Below are 17,332 nucleotides of genomic sequence, written 5' to 3'. Positions count from 1 at the left end.
TTGCATTTTTTTAAAAAATTATGAAATGAACACAGCAATTGGTTGAAGAGTGCACACACAGGAATGAACTTCAGATGCAGCTGGCTAGCAAAGAAAGTGACATAGAGCAATTGCGTGGGAAACTTTTGGACCTTTCAGATTCTACCAGTGTTACTAGTTTTCCTAGTGCCGATGAAACTGATGGAAACCTTCCAGGTAAGGTGCTTCTATTTTATTTACCTTTTTAATTGTTTTTGACTTTGTGGGAATTGGTGTTTTTCTCTCATTTCATTTTCTACTTTTTGTATTCTGTTTTGTTCATGGAATTAAAGAACATGTTCATTTCTATTTGCAAAAGCCTCTTGAATAGTTTCATAGTCATGTTATTTTAGATTGACTTAAACATACATAGAATAAATGTCAAACTGCTAAAAATAGTTCTAGAGTGAACCTATTACTGTTTGACTCAGTTACTAAGGAGATTTGGAACAGTTGTGAGCAGTACTAATCTTATGAAGAAATTCAAAATCAGTTCTGTGTCCCAGTGCACTTACAGAGAGTTGTAACTTCTTTCAAGAAAAACAGCTCTTCAAAATTAGCTTGTTAGTGTTCTTGGACTAAGGATTATGATTTATGATACCCTTAGTAGGGAAAGGTGGCATGGAAGTTTGACTCATCCTTTGAGGTGTGTGAACTTTTAAGTCCATCTTAGTAGTCATAAATTGAACATAGTATAATGTGAGTTGTTTATTAGTATTGAAATATAATTTTATATTTTAAATACATATTCATTTATCGGGGCCATACTTGAAGCCCTTTCAGCATAGTAGAGTTTGCCAGGGTTTATGCACCACTGACATACCTTCAGAAGCCCTGGGTCACATCCCATATGTGAGCACAGCTACGTACCTGAGGGTGGCTGTGCAGTTGCCTCTGGCTGCTGATCTTCGTGGCATGGTCTCAGAATCCTCTTATTGGTTACCTTCTTCTGGATACTCTAGATTAATCAGTGTCATTCCTGAAATATGGCACCCAGAACTGAAACTAATACCCTGTATGTGGTCTGACCATGGCAGAGTACAATAAATGAAGTTTAGTCCAACTTAACCAGAATTGGTGAAGCCATACTGGTTCATTGTGATCATTACTTCCTCTTCTAGATATTCGTTGACCATCCTTTTAATGATATATTCTAGAATCTTACTTAGATTCAAAATCAAGCCCACCAGGCTGTAGTTAGCATACTCCTTTCTCTTTCCTATTTTGAAAATTAGAGCAATCTTTGTTTTACTCCAGTCCCATGATATTTCCAAGTTTCCATGGTTTTTCAACAATTTTCCACAAATCGATGTCCAAAGTTGTTCAAAGACTACTGGCAGTGGCTTTACAATCACATACCTCAATTCCTTCAGTATCCTAAGATCTAGTTCATCTAGGGGAGTTACTTGAATTCATCAGTAGCAGTAAGATGAATGAAAAGCCCAAGACACAGAGTTTCTGGGTAATGATCAGTTTATTAATTAGGGTGGCAATTAATCAATAAATTGATGGTCATTGATTGGTCTCTTGGTAACCAAAGACAAAACCATGGAGATCCCCCTGAATGCGTAAGTATCTTTGGAAAAGGAGATGTCCCTCACAAGTGAAAAACAGCCCTGATTGGTAACAATTAATAAGGGAGTGGACTTATTAATGAGGAGGTAGACTCAAAATCTTCAGCTCCTCCTGCTGAGACTGTGGCTCATGAGACTCAGCTGCTTCTAGCAATCTGGACAGGGGAATCTGTCTCTACCCAGATCACTCTGGTTTTGGGTTTTCTCCTTTATAAGCTGGGTTAACCTAAACTCCACTGAAAGGTTACAGTGGCATAGGCTTATTTACTAAAAGCAAGAATTCACCTAAATTAGATTCTGTTTACTCTCTAAAGAAAGGTTTTCTAGTTGGGTGGGGTCCCACTGAAGATCACAGAGAATGTACCCAGAGGATTGGGGCAATCTCATCTATTAGCAATGCCCTTCAGAGACTGGCTTATAGGGCCTGGTCCCTGAATGAGGAGATAAAGGGAAAAAAACTTTAATCCTAATTAAATAATTGATTATCAATATAATGGAAAAATAATAATTTCCCTCAGCAGCTAGGTGTTGTCATACTCCATTCTTATATATTTTGGGTATCTGTTATCTTTGTCTTTTCTTTTCTAGTCCAAAGACTTTCTGGAAGAGGTGGTCTTTAGGTTTGACTTTAAAGAATTACTAGGAGGGAAAACTGGTATATTAGTGCACTGTTGTTAGAATTGTGAACTGCTCGAGCCTGGAAAACAATTTGGAACTGAACCCTGAAAGCTATTAAACTGTTCTTTCCCTTTGACCTATAAATAGTAGGTCGAATACTAGGTCCCAAATGCTACATCTGTACTCTTAAGAGATCAAAGGAAAAGGAGATGTATGTATAAACATATTTATAGAACCTTTCTTTTTGTACTACCAGAGAATTAGAAACCAAAGGGATGTATATCAATATGGGAATGGTTTAGAAAGTTATGGTATATGAATGTGATGGAATATAATTGTGCCATAAAAAATGAGAGCAGTGGTTTCAAAGAAACCTAGGAAGACTTGTATGAACTGATCTCAAGTGAAGTGAGCAAAACCAGGAGAACAATTTATACAAAACAGCACTATTGTAAAAAGAAAAAAAAAATCCCAGTAAATTTGAAAGACTTGGGAACACTGATCAACACAATGGCCAGTCACAATTCCAGAGAGCTCATGATGAAACATGGTCCCTACCTCCAAATGGAGAACTTATGGACTCACTGCAGATGAATACTTTTTTTGTTTTTTGAGATGACTTACGTGGGAATTTGTTTTGCCTAATGATACATGATTTATAATGGGTTTTATTTTTCTTGATGGAGGCGGGGAGCGGAACTAGAAAAGGAGGTAGAAGGAAGAAAATGTGGATCTTAAAATAAAGTTGGGGAAGGAGGAATTAAACAAAAGGGTATCAAAAAGAGACCATGTCCCAACCACAGAGGAGAGCAGATAAATAAAATGGAAGAGAGCTTATGTGCTCGATGGACAGTAAACATTCTTTGATTGAAATTATAGAGTATGCTTAAGGGAGTATATGAGATTAAGTTTACTGCCAGATTGTAGAGGACCATGAGTACTGTGCAAAGGGCTTTGAGCTTTACTTCCTGAAGAATTAGGAGCTCTTGTGAAGGCTTTTTGATAAGAGGAATTACCATTTAGGCATTACCAGATAAGATTACAGGAAAATGAATGACAAGGATGTGAGGAATGAAGAGGAAAGGCATAAAGCTGTCTTTGGCTATTGCAATGTTTAGATTTATGGGAAAGAGGATTTCTGATCGTTGTGGCAGAGGTAATAGGTATAAAGCTAATTGAAAGAGACTGAGGTAGAATTGACAGAATGAGGTAACTTATTTAGAAATGCAAAAGGAACTTGTATCATTTTCTCCTTTACATAAGGTCAAATTTTGTAGAGAATCAATACCGATTTGTGACTACTGGATGATTTAATTTAAAAGGGCAGATCTAAAGTACAAGAGAAAGGAGGGGCTCTCATTCTCCTACCTCACTTAACTTAAGGAAAGTCATTGCTAAGAAGTTGCTAACTAGCTTTTATTGATACCTCTCATCATTCTTTTGATTTTTGAACCTTGAGGGTTTTAACAATTCCTTAAGAAGAGCATTAGTCAATAAAACTCTCTGAAATTATTTTCTGAGCACCCATCATTGTTCTTCCATATAGGTTGTGAATAGTGAGTGTAAATTGGATTTTACTCTGTACTTTTATTCTAAATGTGTGCTAAATCTAGATGAAGATAATTTCTAATTATTTTTCTCTAGTTTTTGACCCACTTGAATGCAAAAGCTTAAAGGGTAAATTGACATAATAAAATGTAATGCAAGTATAGAATGAACCAAGTGCAAAAACATTGCAAAGTGAGGGAAAAAATGAGAAAAATGAATTTGTAACATCTTAAAAATGAAACCTAAAAAAGTGAACCTTTTCTTGTTGCTATATTCCTTATCTTGAAATTTTGCAGACTCAAGAGGAAAACTTAAAATGTTCAGATTTGTAAAGAGACATTGTAGAATAATGTGAACAGTTTGATTTTGTTACCCAGTTTTATGTTGTTACTTACTAGTAACTTGGAAAATTCATATTAGGTAAATGTTGACTAACAAAAACTGCCTTATAGTGATTCCCCAAAAATATAATTGTAGTGTTGACAATTCATAAGAAATGGTTACAGGAAGTAAGACTTTGAGTTTGTTAAAGGGTTGAATTTTACTTAACAGACATGGAATAGGCATCTTACTGGTACAATGGATAGAATATCGTTCCTGAAGTCAGGAAAACTCATTTTCATAAGTACAAATCTGGCCTCAGACACTTACTAGCTGTGTGACCCTGAGCAAGTCACCGAACCCTATTGCCTCAGTTTCCTCATCTGTAAAATAAGCTGGAGAAAGAAATGGCAAAGCACTCCAGTATCTTTGCCAAGACAGTCTCATGTGGGGTCACAAAAGAGTCGGACACAACTGAAAGGATTGAACAGCAACAGCATGTAAAGCACAGTCCTAGGCTCCAAGATTCAAAGATAGAAACTGAAATAGTCTTGGCCTTCAAGGAGCTTGCCTTCTACTGGAGAGATGTAAGTAAATTGATAAATAAATACAAAGTAATAGAAATGGATTTCAGTAGGTAGGCAGCACTAATTTATTAATACCAAAAAATGTAACCAGAAGGTAGTTTTTATTGAAAAAATAAATAAATAACTGAAGACTGACTCAGTAGCCTGTCATTCCTGGCACTACTGCCTCAGCTTTTCCCACTACCACACGTGACTATACCACCACAGGTTGGCTGTCTGTTCCTTATGGCTGTTACTGCTTTAGGCAAACTATTGGAGTTAGCCTCTTTGGTAAAGCCCTGGAAAAGAACCTACTTCTAGAGAGAGTGGATGGCTACAAATCCTTAAATCAGCCTTAGAGACAATACATGATAGATATACAGCTCTAAGTAACCTCAGAGGTCATCTAGTCCAACTCACTCATGTAACACGAGCTTAGGTGGCAGAAAGTATTTGAACCCAGACCCTCTGGGTTTAAGGCAGTGTTTTAAGAATGGGACCAGTAAAATATATCCAATTACAATTGCTTCTCAGAGTCTCCCTGTTGCAGTGTCCCAACTGACCCCCCTCACCTCTGGAAAATAAAGATATCCCCTAAACTTGGTAATCTGAAAGAAGAGAGAACAAGAGTACAGAGTATGGGAAACGCACAAAAGCAAAAGGCCCTGGAAAGGGAAAGGGGTGGACATAACAAGCATCTCTACAACAAGGACATCATAGAAAAATCAACAGTGATGGAGAGGTAGCCAAAAGCAACAAATATTTGAGGAAAAGAACATACTTTTACTCTAATATTAGAAATAATGTAAATCTATGCATAATTTGCATGATCCACTGGTATCTTTTCAATGTCAAAAGAACTTGAGGAGGGCCCCCAGCATGCTCCATGTTTCCCCTGAGCGAGAGAAGCATTGCATGGGCAGACATGGATGAATTATGGCCTACATCATCTTAGAGCAGCTGAATACTCAGTGGATAGAGCACCAGGCCTCAAATTAGGAAGACCTGAATTGTAATTTGGCCTCAGACACTAAGTGTGTGGCCCTGGTTAAGTCACTGAAACTTTGTTTCAGTTTCCTCGATTGTAAAATGAGGATAATAGCTCCTACCTTGCAGAGTTGTAAGGATAAAATGAGATAATAATATATGTAAAAAGTATATAGTGGGCTGTGTATAAAGGCATCTTCCCTTCCCTTTCTGCTCACTGCAAGGAATGTCCACATAGATAACATCAGAGATTCATTAAAGTATTGTAAATGTTAGAAACATTTCCTACATTGTTAATGGATTTGTTCCCTTTGCCTTTGATGCAGAACTGTAACAAAAATCCTGTTACATAGTAACTGGTGAACATTTTGGGGGACTCCATATAAGTTTGGTTTATGACAAGAATGGGAGTGGGATGGGAGAGAGCATTGAGCAAGGAAGAGCATTTGTGTGATGTTTTCTCCTCTTCCTACCCACTACACACCTCAAAAAGAAAATTTTCCTGGGCTCTAATTTGTTAGACCTTTCCTACATCTTTAAAGAAAGCAGGAAGGCCCTCTGATTCCCAATAAGAAATTTCCATATCACTGTAGCGTTCTTTATTTGGCAGTATCCTCCATAAAGCTATAAATTCAATCCACCTTTATTTGAGCGTAAGGTTCTTGCATTTTAACTGCTATAGATGCTGAGTATGCCTCATACCAGATATCACAGATATGTGAAATTCAGGCCTTTTATGATTTCTGATTCAGAAATTTAAAAAAATTCAGACTATCCAGAACCTGTTGCTTCTTCACGTAACTTATAAGAAGCTAATATTGAAAATTTGGATTAGATTGATCATGGTTTAAAATTTTTAATGCAGTATAGGCATGATCGGTATTAGTATCTATTCATCAAGTCCAGCATTGCCTTCCCAGATATCCAAAAAATGACTGCATGTGGCAGTTCCATTGTCTTGTTAGACAGAAAGAACAAGTGGCTGGAGTAGAGTTGTTCTGTTGTGATTTCTTTTCACTAAAATAGTAGGAACTACTCGGGAAATCTGGAAGAGCATTTGTTTGAAATAGATGATGAAGATTTTCATGTTTTTGTAGCCTGCTGTGAAACAACTCTTGTCAATAGAACCATTTACTTGAGTGATTTTCTGAAAAAGTTATTTTTCCTAACAATAATAATAATGATAAATGAAATTCCATGATCATATTTGTTGTAATGAAATTTCTCTTACCAAAAAAACTCTAGCTGTACTCTGGCTGCCCAGATTCTTTTGTTGTTGTTATACTTAAATTCCAAGACCACAAACATAAAAGGCCTATATTTCACTTTTGGAAGAGAATTTTACATGTTATACTCATTGAGATAAAGATGCATTTTTTAAAAATTGGGACAGATTTATTAATATAGTTGGGTTGGGTTTACCACAGTGCTCATTAGAATATTGTCCTATGAAGACTGAATAAAATGCTTGTCTCTTATTCTTTATGTCTAGTTGATTCTTCCTGCATTCCTTATTTATTTATCTTCTATTCTTGTCTTCTGTGAGTAATAGGACACTTGTGTACTTTTGCTTGCCCTCTTTTGTGTAAACATGATGGCTCTGGTTTGTTTTACTTGCCGCATCCTTTTTTGCTAAATATTTTTTGTAGCTACTTTGAATGTTAAATGATCTTTTAAATTATGTTCCATTTTAGCTGCAATCCATTGTTGAATACTTTTGCCTTGCTCTTGAAGGTTTATTTTTACCCCGTTCTTCTGTAATTAAATGTTAAATGTTAAATTTAATGGGGGAAAAGCTTATTATTTTGTCCTGCAGTATTTGTATGGCTGTTAAGTTAATTTGTGATTGACGCATGAAAAAGCAAATTATAGCACTTTTTATTTCAAACGCCTGTACTGCATGCTGTCACATGTGCTTTATGTTCATTTTCTCTGTTATATATTTAAAGATCTCAAATTGGAAATTTGTTTTGATATAGAATCAAGAATTGAAGGTTGGCTATCAGTCCCAAACAGAGGAAATATAAAACGATACGGCTGGAAGAAACAGGTAGCATATACTTCTTATTTCTGAATTTTTAAAGATTAATACATGCCATTTACTTATGCCATTTATTGTTTAAAGAGAGAAGTTGTGTATGTTGCGGCCCAAATAGGACTAATTTCAAAGCAGTTGCATAATATTATATAATCAAAATATGTGTAGCATATACTGAATTTAAAATTTAAGAGTACAGAGTTTTACATGAAACTTAATATTTGACAGTTTTTTCCATTTGATTTTGCTTCTTTCATATTAGATTCAGGTAAATATTTAGTACAGGCTGTTATTTTTGCTTTAGAGATCATTAGGTTCAAAGCTAAGTAGAGTTTAGTTCTAGAATATCTATAAATATGCAACTCTAACGATTTCTTATATTTTTAAACCAAGCAAGTTTTGTTCTCATTAACTTTTCCCTTTTTTCCTTTTTTTCAGTATGTTGTAGTAAGCAGCAAAAAAATTTTGTTCTACAATGATGAACAGGATAAGGAACAGTCAAATCCATCTATGGTACTAGACATAGAGTAAGTTGCTTTTCAGTTTTAGGTAACTTATTCTTAATAAGTATGGAATTCAATGTAATCACAATTACTTTGAGTTTAATGTTATTAAAAAAGAACAGTCATTTTCAAATTACTGTGTCATTTAGCTACCTACATTTTTCTTTCACCATATATATTTTCTTTAAATAATGTTATTATCTTCCTTTGGCAAGATGTGCAAGAAAAACTACCATAATTCTAGATTCAAAGATTCCACAAGTGAAGGCTTATGGTTTTCCACTTTAGATTTAAAGTGCTGAATGGGTTTAAATTGTAGATATCATGATGCTTAATCTGGGATCTCTTTGGTAGATGTAGTTATTTCCTCTGATGGTTTAGATCACAAACCACCCACATCTAACCATCCTCTCTGAGGCTTGTCCGTGCACTCCCATAAATCTTCTGCAGGCTGGCCATGCAGCTTGATGAGTATCTTCCTTGAGATCTTCTGACGTTGCATGGATACTAGGTGAAGCATGTTGAGTGAACCATCCTCCATCTTACTACAAGGCTAACCTACCTCCTTTTTGGTCATAAAAGCTCTGATTTTGTGGGAGGGGTTTTCCCTCTACAAGTTATCTTTGGTAACATATTCTAGTCTAACATGTTGTAGTCTACTCCACCACTGTTTTAGTAATCTGCCATATAATATCTGTTTACTAAGTAGGAGGGAAATAAAGAATATCTGCCCACTGAGATAAAAGGCAGTCCCTGCAGTAAGTCCTATAATTGCAAGCAGAGACTGACTTATAATAGCTATATCCTGTAATAAGCAGGACTTTTTCCCTTTTATGAAGTTCATTTATGTTAAGTAGGGCCTTTAAAAATTCAGGGATTTGTGGTTCCTTGTTAGAATTGGAAGATGGTGATCAATAGAACAATGATAAATACTTGAGAGTTCTGATACTTCTTGATGGAAAATATCGATGGTGACTGAAATTTCAAGTAAGCGGTGAAAATAGATATACTTATGGAAATTGATTTAAAAGTATATCGTGCTCCAGCCCTTCTATCAAATGGTTTTCACTTTATCATAGATTAAATGTAGTATAGATGACTTTTTAAAAATGTCTTTTTTATATAATTTCAGCAAACTATTCCATGTTCGACCTGTAACCCAAGGTGATGTATATAGAGCAGAAACTGAAGAAATTCCTAAAATATTCCAGGTGAAAACGCTAAGTGACAATTTTTTTAAATGCTAATTCAGTATTAATTGGGCATCTGGTTTATAGAGTAAATATAAAATGTTTCAGTATTTCTTTGCTCTATATATTGATATTTTATCTCCTTTCTCAACTCTTTCAAAATAGATACTATATGCAAATGAAGGTGAATGTAGGAAAGATTTGGAGATGGAGCCAGTACAACAAGCTGAGAAGACTAATTTCCAGAATCACAAAGGCCATGAGTTCATTCCTACACTCTATCACTTTCCAGCCAACTGTGAGGCTTGTGCCAAACCTCTCTGGCATGTTTTTAAGCCACCCCCTGCCCTTGAATGTCGAAGATGCCATGTTAAGTGCCACAGAGATCATTTAGACAAAAAAGAAGACTTAATTTCACCATGCAAAGGTAAAAGAAAAAGGCAGATATTTTTTCTTACAACTTTTAATACATTTAATCCTAACTTTGAGGAACTTAAAGCATCACTTCTAACCAAAACATTATACAAGGAAGACAGCCAGGTTTTTATAGCTATAAATTTGATTGTAAGCATAGAGCTCACATTATTTAATCCCAGGAATAGTTTGTTATATGTTTTTGAAAGGGATAAGTATAGCTTCTTAATCCTAAATAGTTTTAACATGAGCTATAGTTTTTAAGTTTTATCTTTGGATAAACAAGTTTGTTTTAGATATTTGGATATTTTGGATGAACAAGTTTATTTACATTGTTATTCATTGATGCCATCAGAAGCAACTTTAAAAAGCATTGTTAAAATTCTGAAATCCTAGGCCAAAACTGGCAGCCTTAGGAAAATAGGTGATGATTATGAAAAGTTCCATAAAATATAAGAATTACATGTCTTGAATAAGCCCTGCATATGGACACTGAACTCATCACATAATTGATTAGGAGAAGGAAGAAAATTTGATGGATCTTGGTTAATGAGGCAGTGGTTTTAAGGATCCAGTGCTTCTGAAGGTAAAAAAAAAATTTTTTTTAGCATCAAGATTTTTTCAGTGTTATTATATGGCCTTACTGGTGACCTAAAGAACAGTATGAAAAGAGTTGACACAGACCACAGTAAATTACCAGTGATGACTTGGCAAGTAAGCAATGGCAGAAGAGATACCATTGAGGAAATGTATGATTGAAAAAAGAAGTGAAACTCTCCTAAAGACTCAGAGGAAGTCTTCCACATGTTGATCTTCTGGAAGGATTTATCGAATGACATGGATAAGCACCATTACAACAGGAGATACACTTGGGTTTTAAAGGAAACAGTGTCCACATTAATAAGATCTTTGACGTAATGAAATAAGAGCAATTAGAAATATTTTGAAATTGAGAGGTATTACAACTCATATTTAGAAATTTACATTTACTTACATATTTAATTTTTGTGTTTTCCTGTCTACTCATAGTGAGTTATGATGTAACATCAGCAAGAGATATGCTGCTGTTAGCATGTTCTCAGGATGAACAGAAGAAATGGGTAACCCATTTAGTAAAGAAGATCCCTAAAAATCCACCATCCAGTTTTGTTCGTGCATCTCCTAGAACACTTTCTACCAGGTCTAGTGCAAATCAGTCTTTCCGGAAAGTTGTCAAAAATACATCTGGAAAAACTAGGTAAGACTTTAAATACCATTGTTTCTAACACAGTGATTAGGCATCTTTCGTTAACAGTAGTAACACCTTTGTTCTTAAAACCTAGTTTTCATAAAAAAGATTATCATTTGTAGAAGGATTTCAGACATGAATTAAAAAATTGTTATGAATTGAGTGAGTCTTTAGAAACAAAGAACATTTACAAATGAGTAGAGCATCCATTTTGTATTTACCCCCTAATTCCAAGTTAAATGTATATTGCTATACACGTAGGTCTTTAGTATTCCTCAATCTAAGGGAACACAGTACTATAGGAAGAGCAGTGGATTGGGTATCAAGAAGCCTGGGACTCTACCAGTGCCCACCTCTGGGACCGTGACTGAGCAGTTTCAGTCCCTGTGTAAACTATAGTGAGGGTGGACTTAGATAATCTGCAATTTAACTTTCCCAAGATGATACTGTGTAGTGTGATAATTTTCACATTTTGTAAATGGAAAGAGGATTTCTGATAAATAGTCCTATAATATAATAATATATAATAATATAATAAAATACAATAATATAATAAATATAACAATAAATAATAAAAATAATTGTTATAATATAATAAAATATGATTATATAAATAAAATATAATGTAGAATAAATAATAAACTATAATAAAGTAGTCCTATTTTAGTCCAAAATTAGAATAATAAAACATCCAAAAGTAAAGAAAGGAGTTTTCTTTTAATCCATTTTCACTGGTGACTAAGGTATAGTGATACCTCATTTATTGACAGCAGGAAACCACTTTTTGAAAATTATTTTACCCACATATTACAGAGCTCTTTGTCTTCTTATGTCGTATGATGAACATTATTTAACCTTTTTTGTGATGCCTTAGAAACCTTTCCTGAATTCTGATACAGCATACCCTCAGCAATAGTTAAACAAGTGCAGAACTGCACTGCTTTATTAGTTGTCTCCCCTACCTTTGCTTTCAACTCTCATAGGATACCTTCCAACAATATTCCCTCCCCTTCCTTTTCATATGCCATCCTGTATAACAAATCAAATAAAAGACTTATTACTAATTAAGCTTAATTTTGCACCATTCTAAGTAGTGTGGGTAGTTGCACTAGAGCAAACATTTTTTTTTAAAACCACTTTTTTTCTAAGAGAAATTTTCTCACTTCATATACCTGACTTTGGTCCAGATGATTGAGATCCCTAGAAATATAGATGGCAGGTATGTAGAATGTTTACCATATTGGTGATTAAAGAATTTTTTCAGGGGAAGCTCAGTAATATAGTGAATAGAGCACCAGCCCTGGAATGAGGGGGACCCGAGTTCAAATCCAGCCTCAGACACTTGATGTGACCTTGGGCAAGTCACTTAACCCCTATTGCCTTGTCTCTCCCTTCCAAAAGAAATTTTTATAAAGAGTGGCTTTCCTTTAACCCCTCCTTAAATCACTCTCCCCCCACAAAAAAATTGTCCAACAGAAGTTGGAAAATTTGAAAATTTTTTTTGGTTTTTGAAATGTATTAATGGTAATAAAATGGACTGTTCTTGGTAAATTATTTCTCCATAAAGGAATGTGCTTTACTATACCTTTTCCCATGGGGCCTTAGAGATAGCTTCAGGACTGTTTCTCTTCTCCCCTCAATCCACTCCCTTGCACATGCATAGCAGAACCCTCCCTGTGAATGGTTTCCCATGCATTTCCTTCTCAGAATATGGATTGGACTTGCTAGAGAAGGCTCTGATGTTTTTATAAAAAACTGTGTAAATCAGACATCTTATTTTTAATTTTTGAATGACTTACATAAAAACTAAATAGTTCTGAATATAAGGAAATAACACTTTTCCAGTAGCTCTCCTGAGCTAAATTTGGGACTAGGCTTACTGTTCTCTTGAGAGGAGACTTTCATTTGACCCTCCACTAGATTCCCAGGAGCTGTGCTCTTAAGCATAAGGCTGTCATTATTCTCAGGAATGAAATCAGGGCCATCTAAATCTGCAGTGGGAAGCCTATTTAGCAGTGGCAGAGGCCTCCAAAAACCTTTTTTGGGGAAAAGGGCATCTAGCTTGCCGTGTTTGTGGGGTGCAGGCCATTCAGCTGACCTTTGTTGCACCTCCTGCCCCAAAAATATAAGTATAAATAAAGTTAAATAAAAGGACTGAATTTAAATCATGAGGCCAACCAAGGAAATGGAAGGCACGGTTGTCCGTAGTGCATATTTCATAAGGAATTGGTTTGCAATCTGAAGGCCTACTGACACTGAGCTCCAGGTCAGCAGTCTATACTTAGGGAAGAAAATAAACGACAGTCAGGACAACATATTTTGCACCCTCCACCTTCATGTAAATGTTGAGCAGCTAATAAACAAGATCATCTCGCCTCCAAACTGGTAAAAAGGGATGATCAAGTTAAGTATCATTAACTTAGGAACATTTTTCTTTCCAGAACTAAAATGTTGGATAGTCAAGTTATGTTGCAAACCTTTTAGCTGTAAGGTGCTTAAAGATTCCTTAAGAAATTATGGTAGAATGATCTCCTTAACCGTTAATACTTTGTCCCACTTGTAAGTGTTTGTTTGGATGATTTTTAAGTAATAAACTTAGAGAGATATGTTGGACTTCTCAAAATTCTAATTTTGGCAAACTCCTTTATCCAGAATAATTAGTCCTTGGATTTGCTTCTGATTTGTCATTATCAGCAGCACCATCATCCTCCCAAGTTACTCATGTTCAGAATCTTTAGAGTTTTTATTTACTTGCCCCGATATCTAGCAGTGTCACCAAGTCCTGTAAGTTCTTTCTTACAAATGCCCCTTAGGTAGTTCCCTCCCTCATTAGTTCTCCTGCCACAACCTCTCGATGAAATTTTTACACCTTATTGTAATAACCTGCTAACTTCTTTCTCCCCGCCTCCAGTTCTTTTATTTTTTCTCCAGTCTAGCCACGTGGCTGGCTAGATTGTTGTTCCTTAGGCACTGCTTCTTTAATGTTCTTGTTGTAAAATACTTCACTGGAACCCTATTTTCTACTACATCAAGTTTGAACTTTTCTCAGGGATTTCAAGTCCCTAAATGTGTCTCCTATCTTCATGTCACTTCACTCTTGCCCAGTGCCTCTCCAAGTTTCATATAGCCTTACGTCATTGCTTGCTTCCACTTTCTTCTTGAAAATTTTCCTGATTGCACCAAACCTTATGGATCCCTAGTCCTCTGAATTGACATCAATCACAATTTAGTGCCTGGTATGCTTTCTTGTATTGTCCCTATAATATCTATCAGTCATCCCTTTAACAGAGTTTATCAAATTCTTGAGGACAAGTAACAAGTCTTTTTACTTATTTTATATCCCACTACAGTACCCAGGACAATGCTGAGCATATTAATACTTACTCATTGATTAATATTATGAGAGTTACCTTACATAGATTAGCATTTTTTAAAGAATTAAAGTAATATGAAAATATGCTTTACTATAAAATTGTGACTAATAGAATTTAGTTTTTTAATTCAGAAGGTACTTTCAAATGCTGTACTACTTAGCACTGTCATTAAGAAACATTAATTAATAATAATCTAAAAATAACTGCAATGTTAACTTAACCCTATTATATGTGCAGTACAGTTCTGACTTGGGGGGCGTGTTGAGCTATGACTTTTACTACTTGTTTTATTTAGTATTTATATTTAATAGGGCAGTAAAATCATTTATCACCACAGAGTAAATCTGTATGATTTTAGTAAATGTTACTTAAGTTTATGTATCCTAAATTATTGCTTTAATTGCTTAGAAATGACTTTCCAGATGTTGAATATTAATTGAAAATTAATTGAATATTAAAATAATATTTAGTGATACACCTTCTGAATGTAAACATTAAACTTTTTTTTTAACAGCTAACCACATCATATTGATTTACGGAATCTTGTGGGATGTCATCTGAGAAACGGGGCTTCTTTAACCATGCAGAGGCAGACAGACTGTTCCTTCTGACACAACTATCACAGGCTTCAGGGTTAAGATTGCTGTTATTCTATCCTCCTTGCTTTGGCACAAAAGCACACTGAGGGTTTTTATTGCGGGTTTGCCTACAGGTAGATTAGATTAATTATTACTATGTAATGCAAGTAAAAGCAAATAAAAAGCTTAGCTAGGTATATTTTTTTAAAAGGTGCTGCCTTTTTACATTTCTAAGAAAATGCCTGTCAATCATGATGGAACAGAATTTTCCTCTTGTGGATGAGAGGAAGGGAGAATTTCAATATTCTAGATCAGCTCATGGGAGAAGTAAAGAAACTATCTCAAAATGAGACAGACTGAAATTTCTGTAAAGACTCAAGTTTTTGTGCTCTCGCAGGACTGCAGAACTATGTTAAAGAAGTAATATGATCACTTGAACTTCAGTGCCCTCACTGTAAAGTGTAACAGCCTTAAATTTTAATTACCCTTTCTAGAGTGGGCCATTATTTTACATTATGCTTTTACAAAATACTGTATATGTCTCAGCAGATTTCTTGATTGAGGGGTAGGAGAAGACAAAAAAATAATTACATTTAATCTATGCATTTTTGCCAAGCCATACTGAATTATTGTAATATTAGAGGCATTAGGAACTAACTGTACAAAAGAACCAAGTTTGAAAGCATATTTTCGGGTACATCATTTCTGTAATTTTATAATGTTATTTCCTTATGGTTTTAAGTGATAAAGACGTTAAGTTAACAAACATATAAGAAATGTATGCACTGTTTGAAATGTAAATTATTTTTAGAACACTTTTAATGGGTGGTGCATTGCCCTTCTAGTGCCTTAATTTGAGAGAATTATTTTACTGCCATGTCTAAATGTAGAAATTTCAAAAAACAAAACCATATTTCCTGACAATGTGTGTCAGTGGGCTTTTTATTGATAACTGGTTTAATTTAAAGTATTTTTAGAGGTTGGTTTGAATTTCATAAATTGAGTACAATCTTTGCATGAAATTACCTGCTACAGTGAATGAATTCATAAAGATATCTGCAAAAAGTATAGAAAGGTGCATTCATAAAAGCAAAAGCAAACTGTATGGCATACATCTGTGGTGTTTTCCAGTTAATATAGGAATTACCAGATAAATACTGTTAAACTCTTCTTCTAGGATAAGAGTTGATTCCTGGTCTGGGCAGTATGATTTTTTTTTTATTTTTTTTAACCAAATACCTCCTCAGTAATTTATAACGGCTTTGCAGTTATGTGTATCAGATAAGAAGCACTGGAAAACTGATTCGTCTCTAGGACGATATGCATGTTTCAAGTGGTATTGAAAGCCGCACTGATGGATATGTAATAATAAACATATCTGTTATTAATATGCTAATGACTCTGTGCTCATTTAATGAGAAATAAAAGTAATTTATGAAAGGATACTTTTGAAATGACTGTTATGATATTTTCTAAAATTGAATGTTTTCTAGAATACATAGGGGCATGCTACAAAATAATCAACTTTTATGTGTGTATATGTATATATGTGTGTCTGTGTGTGTGTGTGTAAATATACATATATATTTATATATATAAAATTGATTCCTCTAAAAGGGCTAAAAAAAAGGTTCTGAAATTAGACTCTATTAAAAAAAACAACAAAACCCAAGCCACACACCTGCAGCAGCCTTTACAGCCATCTGTTTTGCATCTCTTCTGACCCTCTAAAAAAAGCACAGTAGTTTCTGCTCTAAAGCAGGTATGGAATACCATTTTAAAGAGAAAAAATAGACTAGTTTGTCCTGTTTCCTTACAATCTATCAGAACAGATACTATCCAGAAACTCAGGTACAAGTCAGTCTAGCACCTGCCTTAGTCTTATGTATATGAGGGTAGAAGCAATACTGAGCACTGCTGTCCTCTATGTGGTTGAACAATCAGTTGTATTAGTTTATTCATGGAAGTGATTGCTCAACAAGTTGCAGAACTACTGGGTAGATTAATTAGGTATGCATAGTGCAGGTAAGAATACGGAGCCGGAGCGAGCCCTGCATTGTTATTTGGTTTGGACTTTAAGTTTTATTTTAACAGTAACAAAAAAACATTCTTCTAAATTTTATCAAAGTATGTGTACAATGAATCTTGAATTATCCCAAGAAAGTAGTTTAAATTTCAAAATCTTTGATGCAGATATCTCACTGGGAGGCATATGCTCCAAAGAGACTAAAAAATAGAAAGCTCCTAAATAGATGAAAATATGTCTATCAGTGATTTTCATAGTAGCAAAGAACTAGAAACCAAGTGCCCATCTGTCAACTGGAGAATATGAATGAAACAGAATATTACTACACTATTAGAAGTAATATAAAGTA

General features: G+C 34.8%; 1 protein-coding gene across 2 annotated transcripts in view; it reads left to right on the top strand.

Moving 5' to 3' along the window:
- The window catches only part of ROCK1 (Rho associated coiled-coil containing protein kinase 1), a 149,304-nt gene extending 132,904 nt beyond the window's left edge, over window positions 1-16,400 (top strand). For both annotated transcript variants that reach the window (XM_072604357.1, XM_072604356.1), the window contains exons 27-33: window positions 36-195; window positions 7,612-7,682; window positions 8,109-8,197; window positions 9,306-9,384; window positions 9,529-9,790; window positions 10,807-11,014; window positions 14,894-16,400. In XM_072604357.1, the coding sequence (XP_072460458.1) occupies window positions 36-195; window positions 7,612-7,682; window positions 8,109-8,197; window positions 9,306-9,384; window positions 9,529-9,790; window positions 10,807-11,014; window positions 14,894-14,897 (873 nt within the window). In that variant the 3' untranslated portion in view covers window positions 14,898-16,400. The remainder of the gene's footprint in view (window positions 1-35; window positions 196-7,611; window positions 7,683-8,108; window positions 8,198-9,305; window positions 9,385-9,528; window positions 9,791-10,806; window positions 11,015-14,893) is intronic.
- The last annotated feature ends 932 nt before the right edge of the window (window positions 16,401-17,332 follow it).

Source organism: Notamacropus eugenii, chromosome 4, assembly GCF_028372415.1.
Source record: "Notamacropus eugenii isolate mMacEug1 chromosome 4, mMacEug1.pri_v2, whole genome shotgun sequence".
Lineage (NCBI taxonomy): Eukaryota > Metazoa > Chordata > Mammalia > Diprotodontia > Macropodidae > Notamacropus > Notamacropus eugenii.
Note: the sequence above shows the minus strand (reverse complement) of the source record. Positions and strands in the feature narration are given on the sequence as shown.